At 35.4% G+C, this 26,678-nt stretch overlaps 1 protein-coding gene across 1 annotated transcript; it reads right to left on the reverse strand.

The window, feature by feature from the left end:
• Positions 1–2: 2 nt before the first annotated feature.
• On the reverse strand, positions 3–26,511 carry LOC117328123 (trafficking protein particle complex subunit 10-like). Its single transcript, XM_033885508.1, has 22 exons — positions 26,430–26,511; positions 21,350–21,431; positions 20,860–20,992; positions 19,764–19,957; positions 18,042–18,237; positions 16,964–17,078; positions 16,166–16,413; positions 13,405–13,551; positions 13,038–13,149; positions 11,944–12,044; positions 11,728–11,819; positions 11,207–11,347; positions 9,898–10,001; positions 9,059–9,561; positions 8,527–8,668; positions 7,895–8,121; positions 7,542–7,642; positions 6,607–6,730; positions 6,027–6,191; positions 5,218–5,410; positions 1,306–1,416; positions 3–876 (listed from the first exon to the last, which is right to left on the reverse strand). Exons 1-22 carry the CDS (start codon positions 26,452–26,454, stop codon positions 701–703), a joined length of 3,432 nt encoding a protein of 1,143 aa, XP_033741399.1. The 5' UTR covers positions 26,455–26,511; the 3' UTR covers positions 3–700.
• Positions 26,512–26,678: the final 167 nt, after the last annotated feature.

A 26,678-nucleotide genomic window follows, 5' to 3' on the forward strand; every position in this document is an offset into this window, starting at 1 on the left:
TTCATTACTCTTATCATAAGAAGATGCCCATGGGTCTTGACAGTCACCTTAGTTTTGATATATTTTGACAGATTTGATTATCCTGACCTTGAATTTGAGGTCAATGTCGTTCACCCCAGCAAGTGTGTTGGTTCTTGAGAAGGAGACTTTAAAAAAATTTCAGCATATTTGACCCCTGTGATCTTGAATGAAGGTCAAGGCCATTCATTTCAACAATCTTGATAGCTCTTCACCCCAGCATGCTAAAAGCCCAATATCAGATCTCTGGGCCTCTTGCTTAGTGAAAAGATGTCATTTAAAGATTTTAGCATACTTGACCCCTGTGACCTGGATAAAAGGTAAAGGTCATTTATTTGAACACTCTTCATAGCCCTTCAGCCCAGCATGCTGCAGGCCCAATATCAGATCTTTGGGCCACTTGCTTTTTTTGTGGTTTAAAGATTTTAGCATATTTGACCCCCCTGACATTGAATGAAGGTCAAGGTCATTCATTTGAATAATCTTGATAGCCCTTCACCCAAGGATGCTATCGGCCCAAAATCAGGTCTCGAGGCCTCTTGGTTATTGAAAAGAAGTCGAAAATGTAAATCCTTAACGAACGGACGACACACAACATTGGACAAAAGGCAATTAAAATAGGTCACTTGAGACTTTGTCTCAACGTAACCTGAAAAGTGTTGAAAAATCATTGAAATATTTGTTAGTCTCCAGCGTCTGGTAACACATGGACTTGCTGAGCTATACTGGCATAATACACTTGTCCCTGACTGAAGGGTATTGCCCGTGAAGTCACCACGTTCTTCTCTGGATTAGACAAAGGAATGTTGTCATCATTCTTGTTCTCCAACTTTTTGTCCTGTTGCTTGAACCAAATATCTACAAAGTAATATTCTTTATAAAACACAACAAAACAATGAAACTGAAAAACATTTTTTACATAACTTCTAATTACACCACAGACTTTGATACCAAGTAAAATAATTATATGTCTGTTATTTAAACTGATTTGATATTTATTCACCAAATTGAGAAAATGATTGTATTCAATGATTACAATTATGTAAACACAGTGAAAACTTCTTTTATTATTGGAAGCAAAATTCTGTAGTATCATAGACATTTAATACACTTGCATTTTGTATTTTATTTGTCTTGTCACTGTATTTATACACAGTAAAACTATAGTCCAAGCTATCTCCTCTAATACTACAGACTAGAAAATCTTGACACTGAAAATTCAACAAAGTTTATTTTATACTTTCCCTCTTATCAAAACATGTAAATTTCTGAGGACAAAACACTTACCGTCTTGATTTTTGAGGATTTGTACTGGTGGATGTGGTACCAGCCCGGATACAAGAGGAACAACGTTGAGATGTATCTCTGCTGTCATATCTTCACACAGCTGAACCACACCTACAATACAAACAATTGCCTGCATCCAATGACATCCAGCAACACAACTACATCACTTAAACTGGGTGTAAGTACTACAAAGTAATCAAATAAAACACTGTTATAAGTGTGATTTTAAACTGCAAGAAGTTTTACAAAAACATACAAAATGGATTTAATTTTTAATTTCACTGAACAAAATAGTTTGAACCTGTACCTAAAACAAGAGGCCCAGAGGGCCTGTATCGCTCACCTGGATTTCATGAGATATGAAACAAGAATGATGATTAAGTATGTTTGTCACTGGTATTGCTATGTCAATATATTACAGGCATTTTTAGCCCACCATCATCAGATGGTGGGCTATTCAAATCGCCCTGCGTCCGTGGTCCGTCGTCCGTCCGTCCGTCCCTCCCTCCGTCCGTCCGTCCGTCCGTCCGTCCGTCCGTCCGTCAATAAACAATTCTTGTTATCGCTAATCCTCAGAAAGTACTGAATGGATCTTTCTCAAATTTCATATGTAGGTTCCCCTTGGTGCCTAGTTATGCATATTCCATTTTGGGACAGATCGGAAAACAACATGGCCGACAGGCAGCCATCTTGGATTTTGACCATTGAAGTTTGTTATCGCTATTTCTGAGAAAGTACTGAAGGGATCTTTCTCAAATCTCATATGTAGGTTCCCCTTGGTGCCTAGTTATGCATATTGCATTTTGGGACCGATCGGAAAACAACATGGCCGACAGGCAGCCATCTTGGATTTTGACCATTGAAGTTTGTTATTGCTATTTCTGAGAAAGTACTGAAGGGATCTTTCTCAAATTTCATATGTAGGTTCCCCTTGGTGCGTCGTTATGCATAATGCATTTTGGGACCGATCGGAAAACAACATGGCCGACAGGCAGCCATCTTGGATTTTGACCATTGAAGTTTGTTATCGCTATTTCTGAGAAAGTACCGAAGGGATCTTTCTCAAATTTCATATGTAGGTTCCCCTTGGTGCCTAGTTATGCATATTGCATTTTGGGACCGATCGGAAAACAACATGGCCGACAGGCAGCCATCTTGGATTTTGACCATTGAAGTTTGTTATCGCTATTTCTGAGAAAGTACCGAAGGGATCTTTCTCAAATTTCATGTGTAGGTTCCCCTTGGTTCTTAATTATGCATATTGCATTTTGGGACAGATCGGAAAACAACATGGCCGACAGGCAGCCATCTTGGATTTTGACCATTGAAGTTTGTTATCGCTATTTCTGAGAAAGTACCAAAGGGATCTTTCTCAAATTTCATATGTAGGTTCCCCTTGGTGCGTAGTTATTCATATTGCATTTTGGGATTGATCGGAAAACAACATGGCCGACAGGCAGCCATCTTGGATTTTGACCATTGAAGTTTGTTATCGCTATTTCTGAGAAAGTACTGAAGGGATCTTTCTCAAATTTCATAAGTAGGTTCCCCTTGGTGCCTAGTAATGCATATAGCATTTTGGGACTGATCGGAAAACAACATGGCCGACAGGCAGCCATCTTGGATTTTGACCATTGAAGTTTGTTATCGCTATTTCTGAGAAAGTACTGAAGGGATCTTTCTCCAATTTCATAGGTAGGTTCCCCTTGGTGCTTAGTTATGCATATTGCATTTTGAGACCAATCAGAAAACAACATGGCCGACAGGCAGCCATCTTGGATTTTGACAATTGAAGTTTGTTATCGATAATTCTCAGAAAGCACTGAAGGGATCTTCCTGAAATTTCATATGTAGGTTCCCCTTGGTGCCTGGTTATGCATATTGTATTTTGAGATTAATTTGAAAACAACATGGCCGACAGGCAGCCATCTTGGATTTCGAAAATTGAAACTGGTTATTGCTATTTCTAAGAAACTAATGAAGGGATCTTCCTGAAATTTCATATGTAGGTTCCCCAAGGTGCCTAGTTATGCATATTGTATTTTGAGACCAATCGGAAAACAACATGGCCGATAGGCAGCCATCTTGGATTTTGACAATTGAAGTTTGTTATCGCTATTTCTCAGAAAGTACTGAAGGAATCTTTCTCAAATTCCATATATAGGTTCCCCTTGGTGCCTTAATCTTAACTTTTATATATAGGTTTCCCTTGTTTGAAAAGTACTAGAGGTTTCTTCTGAATTTACACAGATTAGTAAGACTTAGAAGAAGAGAAAAGTAGAGAAAAGATCAATCTGACATGGAACCTATGAAGAACATTCAATGGTGGGCGCCAAGATCCCTCTGGGATCTCTTGTATATGGGTACGTTAGGATTTGATGTAAAGAAAATGCATTAATCCATGAAATAAAATGAACTTTTGGCACAACCCCATAGGGATGCTACCACACAAATGTGAGTGATATCCATTGCTTAGTTTCAGAAAAGAAATTGTTTAAACCAATTGACCCCTTTTGACCCCGCCTTCTGCACCCTGGAGGGAGTGGGGGTCAGTTAACGTTCCTTCCTTTATAAAATTTTGAATCCCTTCCCAAAAGGATGCTATCAGGCAAATATGAGCGATAGTCATTGCTTGGTTTCAGAGAAGTTGTTCATATCAATTCAGCCAAATTGACCCCTCTTGGCCCCGCCCCTCAGGCCCCCGGGGGGTCAGCCTCACCATTTGTACAATTTTGAACGCCCACCCAATAGTGATGCTACCAGGAAAATATGAGCAATATCCATTGCTTGGTTTCAAAGAAGAAGTCGTTATTAACAATATAGCCCAATTGACCACATTTGGCCCCGCCCCTCAGGCCCCCGGGGGGTCAGCTCCATCATTTGTACAATTTTTAATCCCCACCTCATAGTGATGCTACCTGGCAAATATGAGCGATATCCATTGCTTGGTTTCAGAGAAGAAGTTGTTTATATAAAGAGAGCCAAATTGACCCCTTTTGGCCCCGCCCCTCAGACTCCATGGGGGGCAGCCCCACCATTTGTACAATTTTGAATCCCCACTCCATAGGGATGCTACCAGGTAAATATGAGTGATATCCATTGCTTAGTTTCAGAGCAGAAGTCATTTATATATATCAATTCTGTAAAACTGACCCCTTTTGGCCCCGCCCCTCAGACCCCAGGGGGTCACCCCGTCATTTGTACAATTTCAAATTCCTACCCCAAGGTGATGCTACCAGTAAAATATGAAAGATATCCATTGTTTGGTTCCAGAGAAGAAGTCAATTATATGAATATAGCCCGATTGACCATATTTGGCCCCACCCCTCAGGCCCCTTGGGGGGGTCAGTCCCATCATTTGTACAATTTTAAATCCCAACCCCATAGTGATGCTACCAGGCAAATATGAGTGACAGGCATTGCTTGGTTTCAGAGAAGAAGTCGTTTATATCAATATAGCCAGATTGACCACATTTGGCCCCACCCCTCAGGCCCCTGGGGGGTCAGCCCCATCATTTGTACAATTTTGAATCCCCACCCCATAGTGATGCTACCAGGCAAATATGAGTGATAGCCATTGCTTGGTTTCAGAGAAGAAGTCGTTTATATCAATAGCGCAAAAATGACCCCTTTTGGCCCCGCCCCAGAGGCCCCCAGGGGGTCAGCCCCATCATTTGTACAATTCTGAGTCCCCTACCCATAGGGATGCTTTTGACCAAATTTGGTCAAATTCTCATGTGTGGTTATGAAGAAGAAGTCAATTGTTGACGGACGGACGGACGACGGACGACGGACGACAGACGACGGACGGACGACGGACGACTGACGCAACGGTATGGTATAAGCTCACCTTGGTCCTTCGGACCAGGTGAGCTAATAAATCGACCAATGAGCATGACATATAATGCCTACCTGATGTCCTGCCACTCAGAACCCATATACTGCTGTCCTGTAGGACCTGATAGGACAGGGAGGTATCTGCCTCATCATCATCATCATCGTTATCATGTGACCGGATGTGGACCCGAAGTGTAGCAGTGGTCCCGACTTTACATGTTCCCATCTCTGGCTGGGCCGACACAGTTGTCTTCACTGTGTACAGGGTCTACAGACAACATATAATCATTACATACAACATCAGGCCAAATTATACTGAGGCCTCCTTTTCATATTTTGAAATTTTTTCTTACGATTAGATAGTCATCCTTGATAATCTTTCTTGAAATACAAACACAAATTTACTCAATTCAATAAATTTTGTTGCACACAAACATATAAATGGATTAGACAGCAGAATAAGCCTATATTATTAAATCTTCTCCAGTTTTAAACACACATGGAAATTTAAAGAGGCTTACCCGCAGACGGACCGGTAAACGGCACATCTCTGATCACTAAATAAACTTCAGTACACGTTTCTATGTGACAAAATCTTAAGTAAATGGATCAAACTGAAGCAAATTATGATATAAGTATGTTCATAGATTGGTCAGTATAGTGTGACTAAGTAAAGGGAGGTAATGACGGCTATTACATGTGTAGTACATATATATACATGTATATCCAAAAGCAGAATTTTTTTTATTTAAACTTCAAAGAAATATTAGCCGTGGTTGGGATATTGGTATTGGAAAGGTACTTCATTACCAAATTTCATAATGATATAAATATCTTAAATATCAAGTCATAACATAAAAAGAATCTAACAGACTTGGACATACCAGAAAGTTTTCCACATTACATTCATACGAGAGTTGCCTGCTTTTGTTTTCCTGGTCCAGTATGGAATGGAATGTGACAGTGAAACAGATGTTTGTTTTGATGACATGCTTGGTGTTCGACTTGAGCTGCCACATGTACGACACATTCATGTCACCATTTACCACCTATTTAACAGAATGTTAATTGCTCATGACATCTAATTTAAATTAAATAAACGATCACGGGCAGAAAAACTTGCACTGAAATAAATAAATGTGAAACAAGACGTCCTTAGATAAACTAATTCTTCTGCATGTTCCATGATGCTCAGTACCTGACTTTGATTGGCACTAAACAGAATAAACTACTAGCTTGACTTAATCAGGTGATATGCTTTAGAATATCATAATATCTGTAATATAAACATGTAATCAAACGATGTTTTGTAGATTTTTAAAGATGAATGGCAAGTCATGTATTCTTGACTAATACATAGAAGACTAACTTTGACCTGATCATTGACTCCATGAATAAAGTACTGGGTCAAGGCGTGAGTAAATGGAGATTGGGTAGTGTGTTACAGATTGGGTAGTGTGTTACCAGTTCTTGATTGGCTTTGTTGAGAGAGAGTAGCTCTATGTCCGGTGAGTCCACAGTCAGGCTGGGTGTGACTAGTGTGAAGTCCTCCCTGGTGTTACCATGGACAAGGATCTGTAGGTACTTCCTACAATGATATTACAGTTCATCAGTTCACAATGGAAGTCAGTGTAGAGAATCTCACATCCAATTGTGAACGTCAAACATGTTATATTAAAAAGGAAACCATTCCATTTTCTATTTATTTCATGTTTTTAAAGACAAAAATATATATATACATGTATATGCGTCCAAAAAAAAGTGCAGAAATTGGTAGTATATATAATCTGTGAACCCTTATGACATTGCAGTTATCGTATATTGCAGAAATCCAGCAAAATAGTCACTTTTTCTACCTTCAATCAATTGGATCTAAACTGAAAAATCGATGGAAACATGCACTGTTTTGACTGGTCAAAAACAAAAGTTATTATATTGCATATATGATACAAGATTAATTCTTCTTGCATCATTGTGATGATAAATGCAGTGATATAATTTCTTATATTTCACACAAAATGTAATGAATTTATTTACCAAGTTTTAAATATCTAAGTATTATGAAACAGAGATTAAAGGAATCTACCAGGTAATCCATTATATCAAGTGTCTAAATATCATTGTTGGATTAATTTAACAACGTTCATGAAAAGTACTTGCAGTGCATTTCAGAACTCTATAGGAAAATTTTCACACTGTGAAATATACATCATGCATGTCTGTCAATATTAAATTTACACAGTAGACATACAAATTGCACAACATATAGTAAGCTTAAAGCTGTGTGCTAACTGATGTAACCTTGTTACAGGACACTAACAAAATGGTAAGTATTTGCTAATGAATGGTACACATACAATAACTGGCCATCCTACTTTGTTACATATAGGTATACAGACCTATTTGAGGCTGTGTGAAGTTTGTGTGTAATGTGGAATGGACAGGAGAACATCACTGAACAACAGACTGGATCAGGAAACACGTCGCTCTCAAGGCGTATCTGTAATTTGTAACAAAGTCATAAAATTACAAAAGGGTAAAAAAAAACTATGATACAATGATTAAGTAGTTTTTGATAGTTGAAACCCTCTCCCTTTTAACAGTCTTAATAAAATCTGAAAACATGTCCTAAAATGTACACATTCAGGAAATAGTTAAGATGCCAAAATGCACCCCTCTATGTGAAGGTGCCTTGACTCAGGTGATTTATATATTATGGATATCCAGAACATCATCAGTACAAAATGTTTACCTCAGCATTGTGGTCAACTGTATTAATGTCATGGAACAACAGGATCCTGAAGACTGCGTGTCCAAGCTCTGTAATCTTAGCCACCTGGAGAGTTGTCTCCTCTTCCTCCTGACACACCATCAGTCCATCGGAGGTTAAGTATGTTAGATCATCGCCCTCCTTCAGTACATAGCTACCTGGGTCCAGAGTGAGCTCTACCCATTGTTGTATGCCAGACACTAGCTTTTCTTTAGACAATAGGAACATACAGCATCAACAATTTATACATATAACAAGTTTTATTTAAATTTCCTATGTTTTCATTCAATATCTTCTAGTAGTTCATTATCAATTTAGATCTAGATTTAACATAGATAACTATGGCTCTTTAGCTACATCTACATTATTCATACACTCACAGTAGGATGGCACAATAAATCCTATGCCAAAGTAACACAATATTCTCCCAGAATAGTGGTTGGATGATACTTGTTAATAGATAAACATCATTCCTGTTACAGTTTTAAATACCTTCTGCTTTAAATTTGCATGCACATGAGCGATATTTTTAAGAAATCTGTGATCTTCTGATAGTGGACAAGAATACATCCCTATTTAAATAACTGATATGATAATGTCTACATGTCCCCTACCTCCATTAACAGGAATGATATCACAGCTTGGGTCATTATGTTGAACAAGGAAGAACTGGTCGGCCTCCAAATATTTGATGAAGTCTATACCTTTCATTTTCACCCACAGCTGTCCAAGTTTATAGTGACCAGCACTTGTATTCTGAAAACACAATTACATGTATCTTATGATTTGTTATGTACAGTGCGCAACAGAACTTATATCCTTATCTTTGATAATATTCTGATGAGCCTTTTGATTTAATATTAAATTTCTGCTAACTGTAACAGTAATGTAGATTTGAAGCAAAGACACATTTTTTTTTTGATTATCTTTGTTTTTGTCTTTGTCTTTGTTTTTTGAGTTATTAGTTTTAAACTATCAGGTTAACTAGATACTAAACTTTTTTTTCACTGAGGATAGAACTATTTTTCCTTTATTTAGGATTCTTAATAAATTTGGAAGTTTCTGAATAATATACATTCATTATTGATATGTGGTCTGCAGAGCAGTTAAAATAGTTGCATATAATTGAAAAAATAAAACACTCACTTTTTGTTCAAATGTTAGCCTGTTTTCTCCTGGTTTAATTATAACATCATCACAACTTGCATAGTTGGTGAAATCATCATAATCCTTATGAGTATCAGTTAGGTTAGCTCCCCGTCCAGAGCTGTCAGCCCGACGTAGAACCTCGTGAGTGTTGATACACACAATGCCAGCTGTATTTGGCTGTAGTGGAGCTCCCTCATAGTGAGCCTGAACATTCAGTATACTAGTGATCTGTTGTGCGACAGGGTTGAAGTTGGGTACAGCCTCCTTTGCACTACTGTTACTGGCCTGTCTGAACACTGCTGTCTTTTGAGACAGTAGTTTAGGCAATTTATTTGTCTTCTTCAGAGAAATTTTCAAACTGTCACACTGAATGTCACTTGGGGTGTTATTTACTAGAATCACCTCTACCTCCAATGGCTGGTCTACAATGACTTTTGGAGTTAACACTGTCACCTCAGCAATGTGAAATAGTGAGGATAACTTCAAAGTGAACGAGGTGTCTGTAATTTGAATAATTTTTACATTATTATACAACAGCAGACCTGTTTTAAGATAGCTAGGTTAAGCAGTTCTGCACCAATTTTCCAGAAAAATGTTCTCATTCATGTTCTTCTTTTCTTTGAAAATATGCTCATGCATAGAAAAATTTGTATTTAGTACAATTAAGTGATGGCCAGTTTTTGATTTTGAATGTGGATTTTTCTGTCCTCTACATACATTCAGTGGCATACCAACAATATTACACTCAACATTATGACATGGATTATTCCATCATCATACAATGTTTTATCAGATGATCTATGACCCATAATTATACAGATGGTGACTCACTCTACCTGGACTTTTTGTTGCCGTTTCTACGATGTCCTGTAGGTGGGTCTGTCGGACATCCTCAGGTAGGTTGGTACTGCTGGCTATACTACAGCAGGTTTTAATGTATCTAGTTCATCTGTCAAGGCTATCTAGTGTGGAAGCACTTCAAACATAAAGTAGATGACATGTGCCATCTTGAAACAAGATTTTGGTTTGGTTTGGTTTGTTTTGTTTAATGTCCTATTAACAGCCAGGGTCATTTAAAGACGTGCCAGGTTTTGAAGGTGGAGGAAAACCGGAGAACCCGGAGAACCCAGAGAAAAACCACCGGCCTACGTTCATTACCTGGCAACTGCCCCATGTAGGTTTCGAACTAGCAACCCAGAGGTGGAGGGCTAGTGATAAAGTGTTGGGACACCTTAACCACTAGGCCACCTCGGAAACAATACATGTACACTTGTACTGGGTAATTAGACTCGCAGTACAATAGACCAAAATCAAAGTCTATCTTAGACCTCTCTCTAAACTCATTATAACACATTTGGCTGTGGTAAAAAAACATCACCCTGTTTAAACTGTAAACCAATATCACTGATCAAATTTTCTACTATATAAAGTCTTGTAAAATACACCTTTAATATAATAATTCCCAGATAACTACAATGTCTTTTCTAACAAACACTGTAGACCTATATTGAAAGACATTCAAATAAAGTGTAAATAAATAACCAGCATGATTAAACTTGGCCCTGTTTAAATATTTTAGTCCTGATCATATACAGTTACTCTACCTGAAGAGGTAAGAATTTAAAAACATGAATAAAATCACATCAGAATGTGACCTAAATCTAACAAGGCAAAGAGACTCACCAAGTAAGCAATGTGGATTTTTACTTTTGAATCAATGGTTTTCATGATAAACAAGAGGCCAACAGGCATTACCCGTCATATAACGGCAAAGTTTAACAGCATTTTGAGGGCCCTCACCTTTGTCCATTCGAGTTAAACCAGCCAGCCCCATTTATCTAAGAAAAGATTGTCTTCTGGAATCCCCCAATGATGTTACATATCAAATTTGGTTGAGTTCCAGGCATTAAGTAGGAGTAGCTTTTTAACCCAAAATATTATCCAAGATCCCCTTTTGTTGCCCCGCCCCTGTGTTCCCAGGGATCGACCAGCCTCATGTATATAAATTATGATTACCCTCCCCAAATGATGATTCAAACTACATTTGGTTGTAATCCGCTTTACAGTTAAGGAGGAGTAGCTTTTTGAAAGTGAAAATGTACAATAAATAAACTCCCAACAGTATCATGTTCTTTGTAAGGATACTTGAGATCAATGCCTTGTAGCTTCTGACACTTGGCCAGATCCAGCATAGCTCCATCAGCTAGAGCATGCCATCCTTCACGCTGGTAGCTCTTCATGGCATCCACCAAAAAGCTCTCAGCTTTCTGGGCTTCTCCAAGGCGTCTGGTAGTCAGAGTAATAACATATTTTGTATGGTTTAAAGTAAAAAAGAGTACACTTCACATCTACAGGTGTCAGATTTTCTTGTTCTGTGCTGATTGTGAGGATGATTTATATAAATACAGTACAGACTAAAATTGGCGTACCTTTACGTAACTGAACCATTTCACCTCTAGTAATTTCAAACAAACTGGTTCAGTGTAACATTTTAATATATCACATGTTAAAAAGTGTAGAATATTCCTGTTTTAGAGTTAACTTTACTTCTAACAGCTGCAAATAATACATATATTTTATGTATTGATTTAAAAATGATACATGATTTTTTTCTGAGTTAAGATTTAATTTTGAATTCAATCTTCACTTATTATTGATTAACTCACAAGTAGAAATCTGCCAAATCCTTGCCAATGAGTCTTGCTGATCTAAATCTTCCTATGTGTTTAAATGTCCCCATTGTCAATTCAGACAGCTCCTAGAATCCAAACAAAAATCATTTATTTTGATTCTCTTATTATAACTGATATGAAATTTCAATTTTCAAAGCTATTTAAAATTTTCATTGAAAATCTAAAATTTACAGAAAATTTACTTCATACCAGAAATATTTTTTGGAATGTGTCATTAGACGATAATGCTTCTCTCAGCTTGTCCCTGGGGCGGGGGCTGTGGGATCCACCTGGTCCTGAGTAACTTTCCTCTGTTAAAACAAAATCACTGTTAGATTGACAATTTTACAATTTCTGGTATATGTCAATAAAAATATTAATATGTTAATGTTTAATAAATCGATCACTTTATCATACAAACTAAAATAAACACACAAAATTATCCAAACAATGTATTAAAAGAGACATCAACAAATTTATGATTAAGTCTACTTTTTTTAAGGTGTGCAATATTAGCTGGAGGTTAAACAGCTACAAGTTGAGGTGAGCTGGATTGTTTGTTTTTTTTCTTTCATCTGGTATACAAGTAATGATTAACCTACATCAGCCCTTTGTAAATTACAACTATGAAGCATGTGCTACATGTACAACTAGAACTGTCGCCAGGATGGCTGACTAATACCCCCGCAATCTGCACGAGTCAATGGTGAATTGGAACTGTTAATTAGAGGCTAACTAAGATAACCCAGTAATATAGCGACCAGTTGCCATAGCAACCATAATTTTGAAAAAAAAAGAAAGTGGCATGCACATCTACACATGGTCCTCTATATTTGTGTGAAGTTTCAATGAAATTGGCCATTTAGTTTAGGAGGAGTTGTTCGGACAAACTTAAAGTTATGGTTCTTATCGGAAAACCTGTTTATAGTGACCAGTTGCCATAGCAACCATAATTTTGAGAAAAATAAAGTGGCATGCACATCTACATATGATCATTAATATTTGTGTGAAGTTTCATCGGAATTGGCCCATCGGTTAAGGAGGAGTTGTCCGGACAAAATGCGTCTACAGACAGACGGACAGACGGACGGACAACCTGATTCCAGTATACCCCCTAACTTCGTTGCGGGGATACAATAAGCTGTGATTGTGTTTGGTGGCTTGATAAGACCACCACTGATGTCTGTATCCTCATCATCATTTATACATCATACAAATAATAATGATAAAATTTATAATGAGATTACAAAGTGATTATAGAGGATTGTGTTTAACTTGTTTTTCTCTGTCTGAAACAATCTTACCTGAGTCTTCCTCTATACCCATGCCTGAAGTCAGGTCTAGCACCATGGTCAGTTGTTCAGAGGACGGTATGTTTTCTGGTGTCAGGCCACACATCTCCCCTATACTGTAAAGCTAACATCACAAGACCAGTATTAACTGATATTTTTATTATTCAACAGTCAGTCTCGGCACTGACCATCAACCAAAGCATTACAACTTAAACAGAGGGTTTTGCTTGGCCTCATTTTAGGGTAAGTACAAACACAGCACATCCTAAAATTATTCATTCACTAGTCAAATTATTGTCATAAAAATGAAATCAGCAAAATTTCAATATATGTATGATTAAAGATTTGATTTTTGTACTAAAATTTGAGTCATCCAAACCTTTCGCCTTGTATAATCACGGAGGTTGGCAGTGTACAGGGAGTACGCCTCCATCTGTGAGGTGTCTGTGTGATTCTCACATGTCTGTAGAATCTCCATACAACTGAGGAACACCCAACAGTCAAGGGCCGCCTCTGGCATCACCACCTAATAACGATAGTGGCAGGATTACATAAGGCGTGGTCACATTATTGATAATTATGGTCTTTATCAATTATGTCAAGGATAATCTGTTGCTGCTATTATTTGTTAAATGAAAAGTAGACCAAACAGTACAGTATTTGTTTTTGTTCCTTCATTTCTTGAAAAAGAACTTCAGGACACCATGGGAATGGATGCATCTCCCGTACTTGTCTAGAGCTGGTAATTGTACAATCAGACCACTAATATTTGTTTTAAGTAGACAAAACAATTTGTTTCAATCTCCCATACTTATCTAGAGCTGGTAATTGTACAATCAGACCACTAATATCTGTTTAAAGTAGACAAAACAATTTGTTTCAATCTCCCATACTTATCTAGAGCTGGTAATTGTACAATCCTACCACTAATATTTGTTTAAAGTAGACAAAACAATTTGTTTCAATCTACCATACTTGTCTAGAGCCGGTAATTGTACAATCCTACCACTAATATTTGTTTTAAGTAGACAAAACAATTTGTTTCAATCTCCCGTACTTATCTAGAGCCGGTAATTGTACAATCCTACCACTAATATTTGTTTTAAGTAGACAAAACAATTTGTTTCAATCTCCCGTACTTGTCTAGAGCCGGTAATTGTACAATCCTACCACTAATATTTGTTTTAAGTAGACAAAACAATTTGTTTCAATCTCCCGTACTTATCTAGAGCCGGTAATTGTACAATCCTACCACTAATATCTGTTTAAAGTAGACATAACAATTTGTTTCAATCTCCCGTACTTATCTAGAGCTGGTAATTGTACAATCCTACCACTAATATTTGTTTAAAGTAGACAAAACAATTTGTTTCAATCTCCCATACTTGTCTAGAGCCGGTAATTGTACAATCCTACCACTAATATTTGTTTTAAGTAGACAAAACAATTTGTTTCAATCTCCCGTACTTATCTAGAGCCGGTAATTGTACAATCATACCACTAATATTTGTTTTAAGTAGACAAAACAATTTGTTTCAATCTCCCATACTTGTCTAGAGCCGGTAATTGTACAATCCTACCACTAATATTTGTTTTAAGTAGACAAAACAATTTGTTTCAATCTCCCGTACTTATCTAGAGCCGGTAATTGTACAATCCTACCACTAATATCTGTTTAAAGTAGACAAAACAATTTGTTTCAATCTCCCGTACTTATCTAGAGCTGGTAATTGTACAATCCTACCACTAATATTTGTTTAAAGTAGACAAAACAATTTGTTTCAATCTCCCATACTTGTCTAGAGCTGGTAATTGTACAATCCTACCACTAATATTTGTTTAAAGTAGACAAAACAATTTGTTTCAATCTCCCATACTTGTCTAGAGCTGGTAATTGTACAATCCTACCACTAATATTTGTTTAAAGTAGACAAAACAATTTGTTTCCATCCCCTGTACTTGTCTAGTGCTGGTAATTGTACAATCCTACCAAATATTTGTTTAAAGTAGACAAAACAATTTGTTTCCATCCCCTGTACTTGTCTAGAGCCGGTAATTGTACAATCCTACCACTAATATTTGTTTAAAGTAGACAAAACAATTTGTTTCCATCCCCTGTACTTGTCTAGAGCTGGTAATTGTACAATCCTACCACTAATATTTGTTTAAAGTAGACAAAACAATTTGTTTCCATCCCCTGTACTTGTCTAGAGCCGGTAATTGTACAATCCTACCACTAATATTTGTTTAAAGTAGACAAAACAATTTGTTTCCATCCCCTGTACTTGTCTAGAGCCGGTAATTGTACAATCCTACCACTAATATTTGTTTAAAGTAGACAAAACAATTTGTTTCAATCTCCCATACTTGTCTAGTGCTGGTAATTGTACAATCCTACCAAATATTTGTTTAAAGTAGACAAAACAATTTGTTTTGATCCACTGTACTTGTCTAGTGCTGGTAATTGTACAATCCTACCAAATATTTGTTTAAAGTAGACAACACAATTTGTTTTGATCCCCTGTACTTGTCTAGAGCTGGTACTGTATTAAAGTGTACAATGATCATGACCACTATAGTGTTTTCAGGTTCCCTTTTTATTAAAATCTGTATTTTGGTTATTATCAACCTTTCTTTAAACAGCAAACTTTTACTGGAAAATTAATGTTAGCAGTATAATTTCACATTTAAATTTATGTACAAAATTAATGCACATGCATCACTATTAAGAAATTCCATATCTATCCTCATTCAGACTAACAATAAAAAATGCACTTCATTAGACAATTCTCAAACTTTTATCAAATTCTGGACACACTTTTAGAGTTATCATCTTAAATTATCATACAATTAAATTGTGGTGTCCTATTATTCATGATCAATATTAAAACATGAATTATGATTGTTTGTCATACTAACAAATTGATGCATGTACTTATCCCTATTTTTAACATATTGATGAGGAGCAGATACTGTAACAGACACTAAATGCCTGTACATACATCACTAGAATAAATCTCTAAAAACAAATCCCATCCTGGAAAGGAGAGTATATTTCTAATGATCTAGTATTAATTTAATACAAATTTAATCTGATAAATACGTAAAAGATGGTGTATAAATTTAAAGTATGTGCCCACCTTGAGTGTGTTGACTTCCTGTATGGTTTGGTGAAGAAAGTTGACAGCCCGTTGAGCCACCTCCCAGGGCTTCCCCAACAGGAACAGCAGGGCACATTGACGGGAGAACAGATAGTTCCGGAAATCAAGCAAGGTGGCCTCATTATGTTTGACCCTGTCGCGCTTGTCATGGTTTATAGCTTTCCTTAGCGACAGTCCTGCCCAGGAGTTACAATCTTTCATAAATTTTGACATCCATGCTGGTTTTTCTTAAACAGATAATTTGCTATCATAATAACAATCATAGTTAACAATAATGATTGAAAATTCTTTGATACCACTATTTCAAAGTAACATGGCTGTATCAACGAGATTCACAATCTATTATCTGTGGTTTTTGGGTCTATAGATACTAGTCATTATTTTCTGTGGTTTTGGGTCTATAGCTACTAGTCATCATTTTACAAACTCCCTGGGGAGCACAGATCGGAGCTGCTATTCAGTGCTGACAGCTTATACACACAACAATTCCAACACTGTCCTATAACATACTACAGCTGAGTCAAGAACAATACAACAGAGTCTCCTATCCAAGGATATAACAAATTGCTCAGGTGACCTTAAAAGTCTCAGGAAAAATAATTTGCCTATGCACATATGATACCCTCTGTTGGAGAGCGGTAATTCTTTCTTATGACTAAATTGATGCTACATGTATGAAAAACTTTATACAGATTACTGTAATGTACATTTAGTCTATTTTTTTTCTTCTTCGTGTAAATCAATTAACATATGTTAACTAAAAGACATCACACTTACTGCCAGTGGTAGCTTGTGTCAGGACAAACTGAGAGAACAGGGCATCCAACTCATCGTACTGGATAAGGGCATCATCGTACAGACCGAGCATCTCAAACATAAACCCCAACTCCTCCTGGTAACATATTATTGATAAAACATTTCATCAGCTTCATCAAACATAAACCCCAACACCTCCTGGTCATTGATAAAACATTCCATCAACATCAACTAATACAATGGAGACAAATCATCTTAAACATAAACCCTGACTCCTCTTGGTCATTGATAAAACATTCCATCATTATCAGAAAATATGACATTGACAAATCATCTTAAACATAAACCCAAACTCCTTCTGGTTATTAATAAAACAATCCGTCATGATTAGATTACATCTTTATCATGTAGTCCTAACTTATCCAATATAAACTTTTCATTGGTACATAAATTATCGCAATATTCAATTTGGATTTAAGCCACTTTAAGGTGTACATTGCATATGACATGATACAGCACAATGGGCCTGTAAGTTTAGACTTGGCTAGTAAAGTTGAGTACAAATATGTCAATATTGGATACAAAATTACACCAAATGTATTGGCAATGACATGAGCATATTCAGAATTTTTCAGAACAACAGTACATTCATACAGCCATTTGTGAAAAAAAATTCCACTGCCAATTAACTTCTTTCCAACTCAGTTTTCTTTAGACACATCAGAAGTTTAAAGTTCCTTCAAATATACATTTTTGTATTTCATATCAAATCAAAACTTTTTACATCATAAAGTTATCATATTATCAAAAAGTATATAGAATGGAAAATTTGTATCCCTACACTATTTTTTTAAAAGATTTAGAAACATTATACTCAACTTCTTATTATAATAGAAGATTTTATAAAATCTACATTCTAAAATAACATGGAGTTCTCTCCCTTTACTTGAACCTAGTGGATGCCACTGCAAACTAGTGCGTGCAAATTTGGAAAGGACTTACAAAGCCTTGCCTTATGTTCAATCCATTTGATATATAACAAGTCAATACAATTTTGTTGGAATTGAAATTCTTCAAAGTACGAATACAATCTGGTCACCTGAACAAGAAAAAAATTCACGAAGTCCCAGCCAGGTTCATTTCGTTTTTCTCTAAGGCTCCTCATATTTTCCTCATACTTGCTGAGATGTCTACTAAATGCCTGTAACATTAATCCTCTCATGCGACCAAGAAAGCTGTTCCATGATTCCTGACTCTTCGAGTCTGGCTTAAGTGGCTCATTCAAAACAATACATCTGAAAACAGAAACATAAATTTTCCATGAGTACTAGTAACCAGGATACATAAACAATAGAAGTAGTAAATGTATCAAGAAATCGCATTTCTAATGACACAAATAGCACTGTCTCAGAACAGATAAGTGTAAGGATGAAGACACCATTGATAATCCCTCTCTCAGAACAGATTTTAGTGTAAGGTTGTAGACACCGTAGATAATCACTCTCTCAGAACAGATTTTAGTGTAAGGTTGTAGACACCGTAGATAATCACTCTCTCAGAACAGATTTTAGTGTAAGGTTGTAGACACCATTGATAATCCCTCTCTCAGAACAGATTTTAGTGTAAGGTCGTAGACACCAATGATAATCACTCTCTCAGACCAGATTTTAGTGTAAGGTTGTAGACACCAATGATAATCACTCTCTCAGAACAGATTTTAGTGTAAGGTTGTAGACACCAATGATAATCACTCTCTCAGAACAGATTTTAGTGTAAGGTTGTAGACACCAATGATAATCACTCTCTCAGAACAGATTTTAGTGTAAGGTTGTAGACACCAATGATAATCACTCTCTCAGACCAGATTTTAGTGTAAGGTTGTAGACACCAATGATAATTCCTCTCTCAGAACAGATTTTAGTGTAAGGTTGTAGACACCAATGATAATCACTCTCTCAGAACAGATTTTAGTGTAAGGTTGTAGACACCAATGATAATCACTCTCTCAGAACAGATTTTAGTGTAAGGTTGTAGACACCAATGATAATCCCTCTCTCAGAACAGATTTTAGTGTAAGGTTGTAGACACCAATGATAATCACTCTCTCAGAACAGATTTTAGTGTAAGGTTGTAGACACCAATGATAATCACTCTCTCAGAACAGATTTTAGTGTAAGGTCATAGACACCAATGATAATCACTCTCTCAGAACAGATTTTAGTGTAAGGTTGTAGACACCAATGATAATCACTCTCTCAGAACAGATTTTAGTGTAAGGTTGTAGACACCAATGATAATCACTCTCTCAGAACAGATTTTAGTGTAAGGTCATAGACACCAATGATAATCACTCTCTCAGAACAGATTTTAGTGTAAGGTTGTAGACACCAATGATAATCACTCTCTCAGAACAGATTTTAGTGTAAGGTTGTAGACACCAATGATAATCACTCTCTCAGAACAGATTTTAGTGTAAGGTCATAGACACCAATGATAATCACTCTCTCAGAACAGATTTTAGTGTAAGGTTGTAGACACCAATGATAATCACTCTCTCAGAACAGATTTTAGTGTAAGGTCATAGACACCAATGATAATCACTCTCTTAGAACAGATTTTAGTGGATAAGGATAAGTAATATTAACTAATAACTTCAACTCACATTTGTAACTCGTCATCCAAACAGGGTTTGTAACTATGCATCTGTGGTAATCTAAATATTAATTTCAGATAACAATAATAATTTTACTTTCTCATTTGATTTAAGAATTACAACATGTTTTATACTTCACAAACCAATAATATATATATATGTTTTTACCTGTCAGGGTGTTTACTACAGAAGTCGTTTTTGACCTTGTCTATGACGGAGGACCTAGGTAGCAGTTTGGATTTTATTTTGCTTTCATCATTGACAACAACTGCAATCAGCCAGTCAGGATTGTTCTTGTTTTTGAGTGCTGTGTGCCATTCCATTAACTCTTCCTTCACAGACTGCTTGTATGTGTCAAGATCCTGAGAACAAATAAAGGCATTGTTTGTACAATACACAACTGGTTACATTACAAGCCGTCTGTATCACAAGATTTGAGTAACCATAGCCACTTTTTTTTAATTTTAAACTGATCATGAGTGTACCAATATATATCCACATTTTTACATGTTTCGTTCTTTTTATGTCGTTTCGTCTCTTGCCCATTTTGATTGTACATGTATTTTCAATCACTTATTTTGGCCCTTATGACCTTAATAGTGTTGATGGGCCGTTAAGCACTTTAACTAACATTACAAGCTTATAATCAAATATGTAACATTTCTTTGATTCTAAATATTAACAAAATTTAACTATAGACACAGAATCATTTTAATACTGGATTTCAAAAAGTGTTCTTTTGATTAATTAATTCAATCAATGACTTTTCATTTTACCTCTGATTATGACTAAGTTGTCATGGTTTACTATGATCATGATCGATCATGGTTTAATATCAACATGAAAACTTCCAATAGTTATTACAGCCGACATGAAAAGTCATAAAATATTAAAACATTTTCTTTTCTGTTCATAATTGATCTATAATCAATCATTTGAGAAATTGTGAATAACTTTAGTGTGATTCCCAAGTCCAGGGCAGCTACTGTTATTATAACAGGTAGTGAGGTCTTTTTTTTTTACATAATCTAGCCAGGCTTAAAGCGTTCCTGAGTTTACCAGTGTTTTATGAGGGATATCGATGACTGTTCAAATCCAGCACAAGTTTAACCCGGATTTGGAAGATGTGTACCAAATTGGGATTGTGGGGAAATTTTAATGATTGTCCTTGGCTACTATGCATAAACCAGGGAGATTGACACCTATGTGATAACATTTTTACATTTTTTAGTTGTGTTATCTGAATAAGACACATTTAACTTACACAGTCTGTCCAAAAGATGTGAAAGTAGGGTCGACTAACAAGTGTCTTATCCTTCTCTTGAGGGAGGATGTCTTCATCAAAAGGAACAAAGCTGGCTTCAAGCTGGAGAGTTTTTGCAGGTCGACCATAGGATCTACACATAACAAAACTTGGCAACTCAAGGTTTAAACAAATATATGAAAAAGAATAAAAACAAATTCATTTCCCTTAATCTTTTCTAACTGTCATTTTGATTTCAAAATAAACAATAATCCTTTAAACCACTGTTCTCTTCACCATAATAGTAAAAATCTTGAATACAATGCACAGGTATATATGGTGTACTTTTTTTATTACAAATTTATATTTTACATTGGGTTATCTTTTTTAATTATTTTTACAGTATTTGCAGTTTGATACTTCCTTTATTTCATAAATACAGGAAGACCTATTTCCCGAAACAAATTTCCAACAGACATTAACACAGACTTTAAACCAGTATAAAAGTTACCTTCTCCATTCTGTGGGCTCCCTAGGCAGCCCTTGCAGGAGAGCGGAGTGTAATGAAGAGAACAGAACTTGATTTCCATGACCTGTAAAAAATGATTTTTATTTATGTTAAAAAATGGTCTAGTCATTTCAGTTTTTTATTGATATGGACATTTATTTAAAAGTGTCACTCTGTGGGACATTAATATTTATAAGTAAGCAACAAGGGTTTGCACAGGGTATTATATAAATAATAATTTTCTTAACAAATCTTAGATAAAATGGGGCCCCTCCATATGATTTAAACATACATTGTACTTCCTATCTCTCTCTCTCTATCTATCTATTGCTCTCTCTTTTCCGCAAGGCCTTTCTGCCTTCACAAAGAAATATTACTACGTTTTATATAGGGTTTGGTAAATAATAAAGAATTTAGATGGTATTGTCCAATATAGCCACTGGATCCAACAGATAGATGTTTTGTGGATGCGTATTACCAGAAATAGATAATTGTTCATGTAGTAGTTACAACAGCACAGAGAAGTATATTGTTGAATTTCTGAGTCAATCCATCCCTTTATCAAGCCACAAGTAAATTACAAAAGATCACATACAGATATTGAAAATGAAAAAGCTAATCAATATCATTACAGTTTTGATAATGAGGACTCATCTGAGTTGATAATTCATTTGTAGAAGGCCATTTCAATTAATTAGAAAACTTCTCAGGTGGACTAGTACTGGTAGCACATATGGTATAAATAAATTAATAGCCTAATAAATGGTTTAGAATTAAAGTAACAGGACAAGATAAAAGGTCAATACTATATTGGTGAAACAAAAGTGAATTTATAAATAATAGCTAGCAATTGGTCAACCACAGGTTTGATACTTTACTTTTACTTTAAACATATTTTATTTCAATTAAGGAAAAGGGATTAGGCACAAGTTATTGCAACTTACTAAGGCCTTCTCCCATTACACATATAAACACATGTATATTACATATAGAAATAGGCATAAAGTTTGAATGACTATGAAAATTTAATACAAACACAATAGTTCACAAGAACTTTATAAATATTTTAAAATCTGTTGCTGGATTTTATGAATAAATGCACAAGTCTAAAAATACGACAATTTAGATCTACGGAAAATTGAGTATTACCATACAATAGAAGTTTTAAACTAGGTTCTGTTCCAAAGGCATTTATATGTTGTAGCATAATACGTCTTTCCTGAGCATAAAGGCGACATTCAAATAAAAAGTGAAAGGCATTCTCACATGGATATCCACATGAGCAAGCTGGATCATCAACAAGATTTACACGATACAAATCGTACTTAAGTGGACTACACTGGTGTCTTAGTCTGGTGTGCATAATATTGAATTTTCTTTCACCCAAACCGAAATAGATAGGTGGGGATGGTTGCACGTTTAAAGCCAAAGAATCTACAAATAAAGGTAAAGAAGGTAATGATCGTCCGGATAAATCTAATGAATTCCAACTACGAATAGTAGATGGTATAAAAGAACTATTTGTAAGAGAAAGCCGAAATGGAGGAACTCTGTAATTATTATTATTTCTAAGAGGATATCGGTTATTTTCTGCTACTGTAGATGGTAGGAGATCATTCAAATAAATTGGTGTTAAGTTATTTTGCATTTTATATAAAAGTTGGAGTTTTCTTCGATTTCTACGATTTGATAGGGTATCTAAACCTGATTCAAAATATAAATATTCGATATTTGCATAAGACGGAAGGCCTGTTATGATACGAATGGCCTCCCTTTGGGCTTTCTCCAACAATTCTGATTCGGCTTTGGTGCAACCATCCCATACCTCACATGCATATTCTAAAACTGGTAAGATGAATGATTTGTAAATTCTTAAAAGACATTCACGGCTTAGTAAAAACTTCAATTTTCTTAAAACGTTAATTTTCTTCATAACAGAACTGTATATTGCGTTAATGTGATCTCCCCATTTGGCATTCGAATTAAAATATACTCCGAGATGTTTATGGTTGTCAGTAAAAATCAAATTTTTCCCATCAAAGTTCAATTCTAGGTCTTCGTCTAAGTCATTAGAATTAGAAATAAATATTACATCAGTTTTGTCTGGATTAAATGTAACTAGCCAAGTTTTAGACCAAAGATTTAAAGAATTTAGATCCCTATTTAAAACAGTTTCAATTTCAAGACAGGATGACGAAGACATTAGCATAGAGGTATCATCTGCAAAAAGACGAGCAGCTGACTCAAGAACATCGGCAATATCATTTATATATATTAAAAACAAAAGTGGACCTAGGATTGAACCTTGGGGAACCCCTGCTAAATTTAAACCCAATTGAGAATATGAATTGTTTAAAAAGACTTTTTGTCGTCTGTGACATAGATAATTTTGTAACCAAGAATGTAACTCTCCACAAATTCCGTATGATTGAAGTTTGACCAGAAGACCCTTATGCCACACCCTATCAAACGCCTTTGAAATATCACAGAATACCATACATACATGTTTCTTTTCTTCAAGTGAGATACAGATATTGTGATAAATTTCAAGAAGTTGATACACAGTAGAATGACCACGCATAAAACCCGATTGATATTTATAAAACAAAGAGTTTTCCATGAAGTAGTTATATATATGTTTAAAAATTACACGTTCAAATACTTTACCAACGGTAGATAAAAGAGAAATTGGCCTATAATTAGAAGGAGAATGTCGATCACCCTTTTTAAATAGTGGCATAACTTTGGCAATTTTCCAACTAGATGGAAAATTACTGGTCGATAAAGACATATTAAAAATAATTTCAAGAGGAATACATACAGTATGTGAAGTATTTCGTAACATATGATGGCTAATTCCATCTTCACCAGAGGCCTTTCCGAGTTTCAATATTTGTAAGATATCTTTAATTTCGTTAATGTTCACTCTTATAGAGCTAAAAGTTTTGTCAGTTCTTTGTTCTACCAAAGGAATAGCAGTGTTAGTATCGTCAACTGTTGTAATATTACAAAAGTAATTATTTAATAGATTAGCCTTATCTTCATCATTGGTGACAATAGAATTGTTAAGAGAATCTGCCAGAGTAGGTATAGATTGTGAAGATCCGGTTGATTTTAGTAATCGTTTAATAAGTCTCCAATAAGATTTTGGATCAGTGGTTGAAAATGCATCAATAATGCCGTTTACGTTTTCATAAAAAAATAATCGTGCATATTTTTTCATGTTGTTTACCTTATTACGTTGTTGCTTAAATTTATTAACGTCCGAAAGAAGCTTGGTTGACCTAGCAATTTTGTGTAATCTATCACGAGTTCTCAAATTAGTTCTTAATTCTGAGGTCATCCAAGGTTTATCATTAGGCCTAAAAGTGACTAATTTAGATGGAATACACAAATTTGCAAAATTTAAAAATATATCAGTAAAACGATCACAAGCAATATCAACCGAATTACAATTTGAGAAAAGAGCGTTCCAGTTATAATTAGTAATAAGATTATTAAACTTTTCAAAGTCGGCTCTCTTATAAAGCCAAACTTTACGATTAAAAGTGGGTCTAAAAGTACAAGGAATATTAATACTAGCAGTGCAACTATCATGGTCACTGATAGACTTATCAACAGGTATTACAGACGAATCGATACAGGAAAGAGACTGGGATAAGAGAATAGGATCAAGTAGACTGGATCTAGTCGGCCCAATACGAGTTGGTTCATTTATGACATTAGTAATACTAAAAGATCTCATTATATCAAAAATAATATGATTAGTAGATACAGTTAAAAAATCGACATTCAAATCACCAGTTATTATAATATTTGGTGAAATGTCTAAGGCACTATTAATAGATGTACGAAAATTTTCCCAGAAAGGTAAACCAGAATATTCAGGACTATAAGCAGTGCCAATAATGAAAGAAGAATTCGTTAACTGGACATTAATCCAAATTACTTCATGGCCGGGAAATTCAAGTTCCGTTAATCGGTTTACTTTTAAAAGACTGTTAGTGTAAACTAATATACCTCCACCAGCAAAATTTCTGTCAAGACGAAAAGGTTCATGAAAACCATCAATAAGTAATTCATCTGTAGATACTTGATCATCTAGATGAGTTTCTGTTAAACAAATAATATCATATTCATCGGCTATGTCTTTTACACAATCTAATTTATTCCTAACACTTCGTACATTGAGGTGAAATATTGAAAGCTCGTCGGGCCTCGGGCCGGGATTGGACTCTATATCCATATCTTGTAATAAAAGTAGTAGTAAAACTACTGAAAATTCAACATTTTGAAAGCATGAAGAAATAAGCACATTTAATTGATTAATTAACCATGAAATATAAAAACGACTTCGGTCTAGCAACCATATAAGCATCTTTAGACTAAAAGATATACACACGAAATACTTCCTCATGCATTTACCGTAGACCTTTGAATAAAAGATACCGATCGCTATTCTGTGACACATGTACGAATTACCCATTATCATACACATAGAAAGAAAATGGTTCAGAACAGCGAATCGGTATCAAAGAAGGGCACTGTGCAATCCAGCAATAGATTTTATTTCTGAGTGTATGTATTGAGTACATTTGAAAAAAAGCCACAATAAGTACATAAAATTTAGATAGATAACATGCAGTAAAAAATGTAAGACGTAAGGTTTGATTCTTGGTGCATGAGAAGATAGGTCATATATTATACATTACATCAGTGTATTGTTGTTATTTTTTCATCAGATTGACTGATAGTGATACCCATGTGCTAACTTGGTATTTCTGGCTATTTCTGGCTATTTTTATCATTTAACGTTAAGACCAATTACTCGAAATCAACAATGTACTATTTGTCCTTCGTTGTACAGAAGATTGAACATATGTGCATTGTCGAGGAGAAGCTCGTGGTTAAAACCTTCATTTTTTAACTTATTATACTGAGTAGCCTACTGCAGTACAGTAAGCCACTCTACGATATACAACAAAGTTGAATGTTACATGATGTATACCCATTACTATAACCTGTGCATAACTGTTTCTGTGTGTTTTTGAAACATTGGTGTTGTGGCCAGTTAAATATTTACTTGTAACAATGGGTTTTGTCTCCATGACGGAACACAACACCCTGATATGATTCAGCTGTAACGTCAATCCTCCTCCATTTTTTCGTCTGCTTTCGATATAGATTTGCCACACTTTCGTATTATTGTTATTAAGAGCTTGTGTCTTTGGTTTTTGATTATTTGTATATATTATCAATAAATAAATTTTAAAAATGTGATCAATGATTCAGGGGTTCGTTTAATTTCAAAAAACGAGAATGAAATTAATTC

This window comes from Pecten maximus, chromosome 5 (genome assembly GCF_902652985.1).
Source record: "Pecten maximus chromosome 5, xPecMax1.1, whole genome shotgun sequence".
Lineage (NCBI taxonomy): Eukaryota > Metazoa > Mollusca > Bivalvia > Pectinida > Pectinidae > Pecten > Pecten maximus.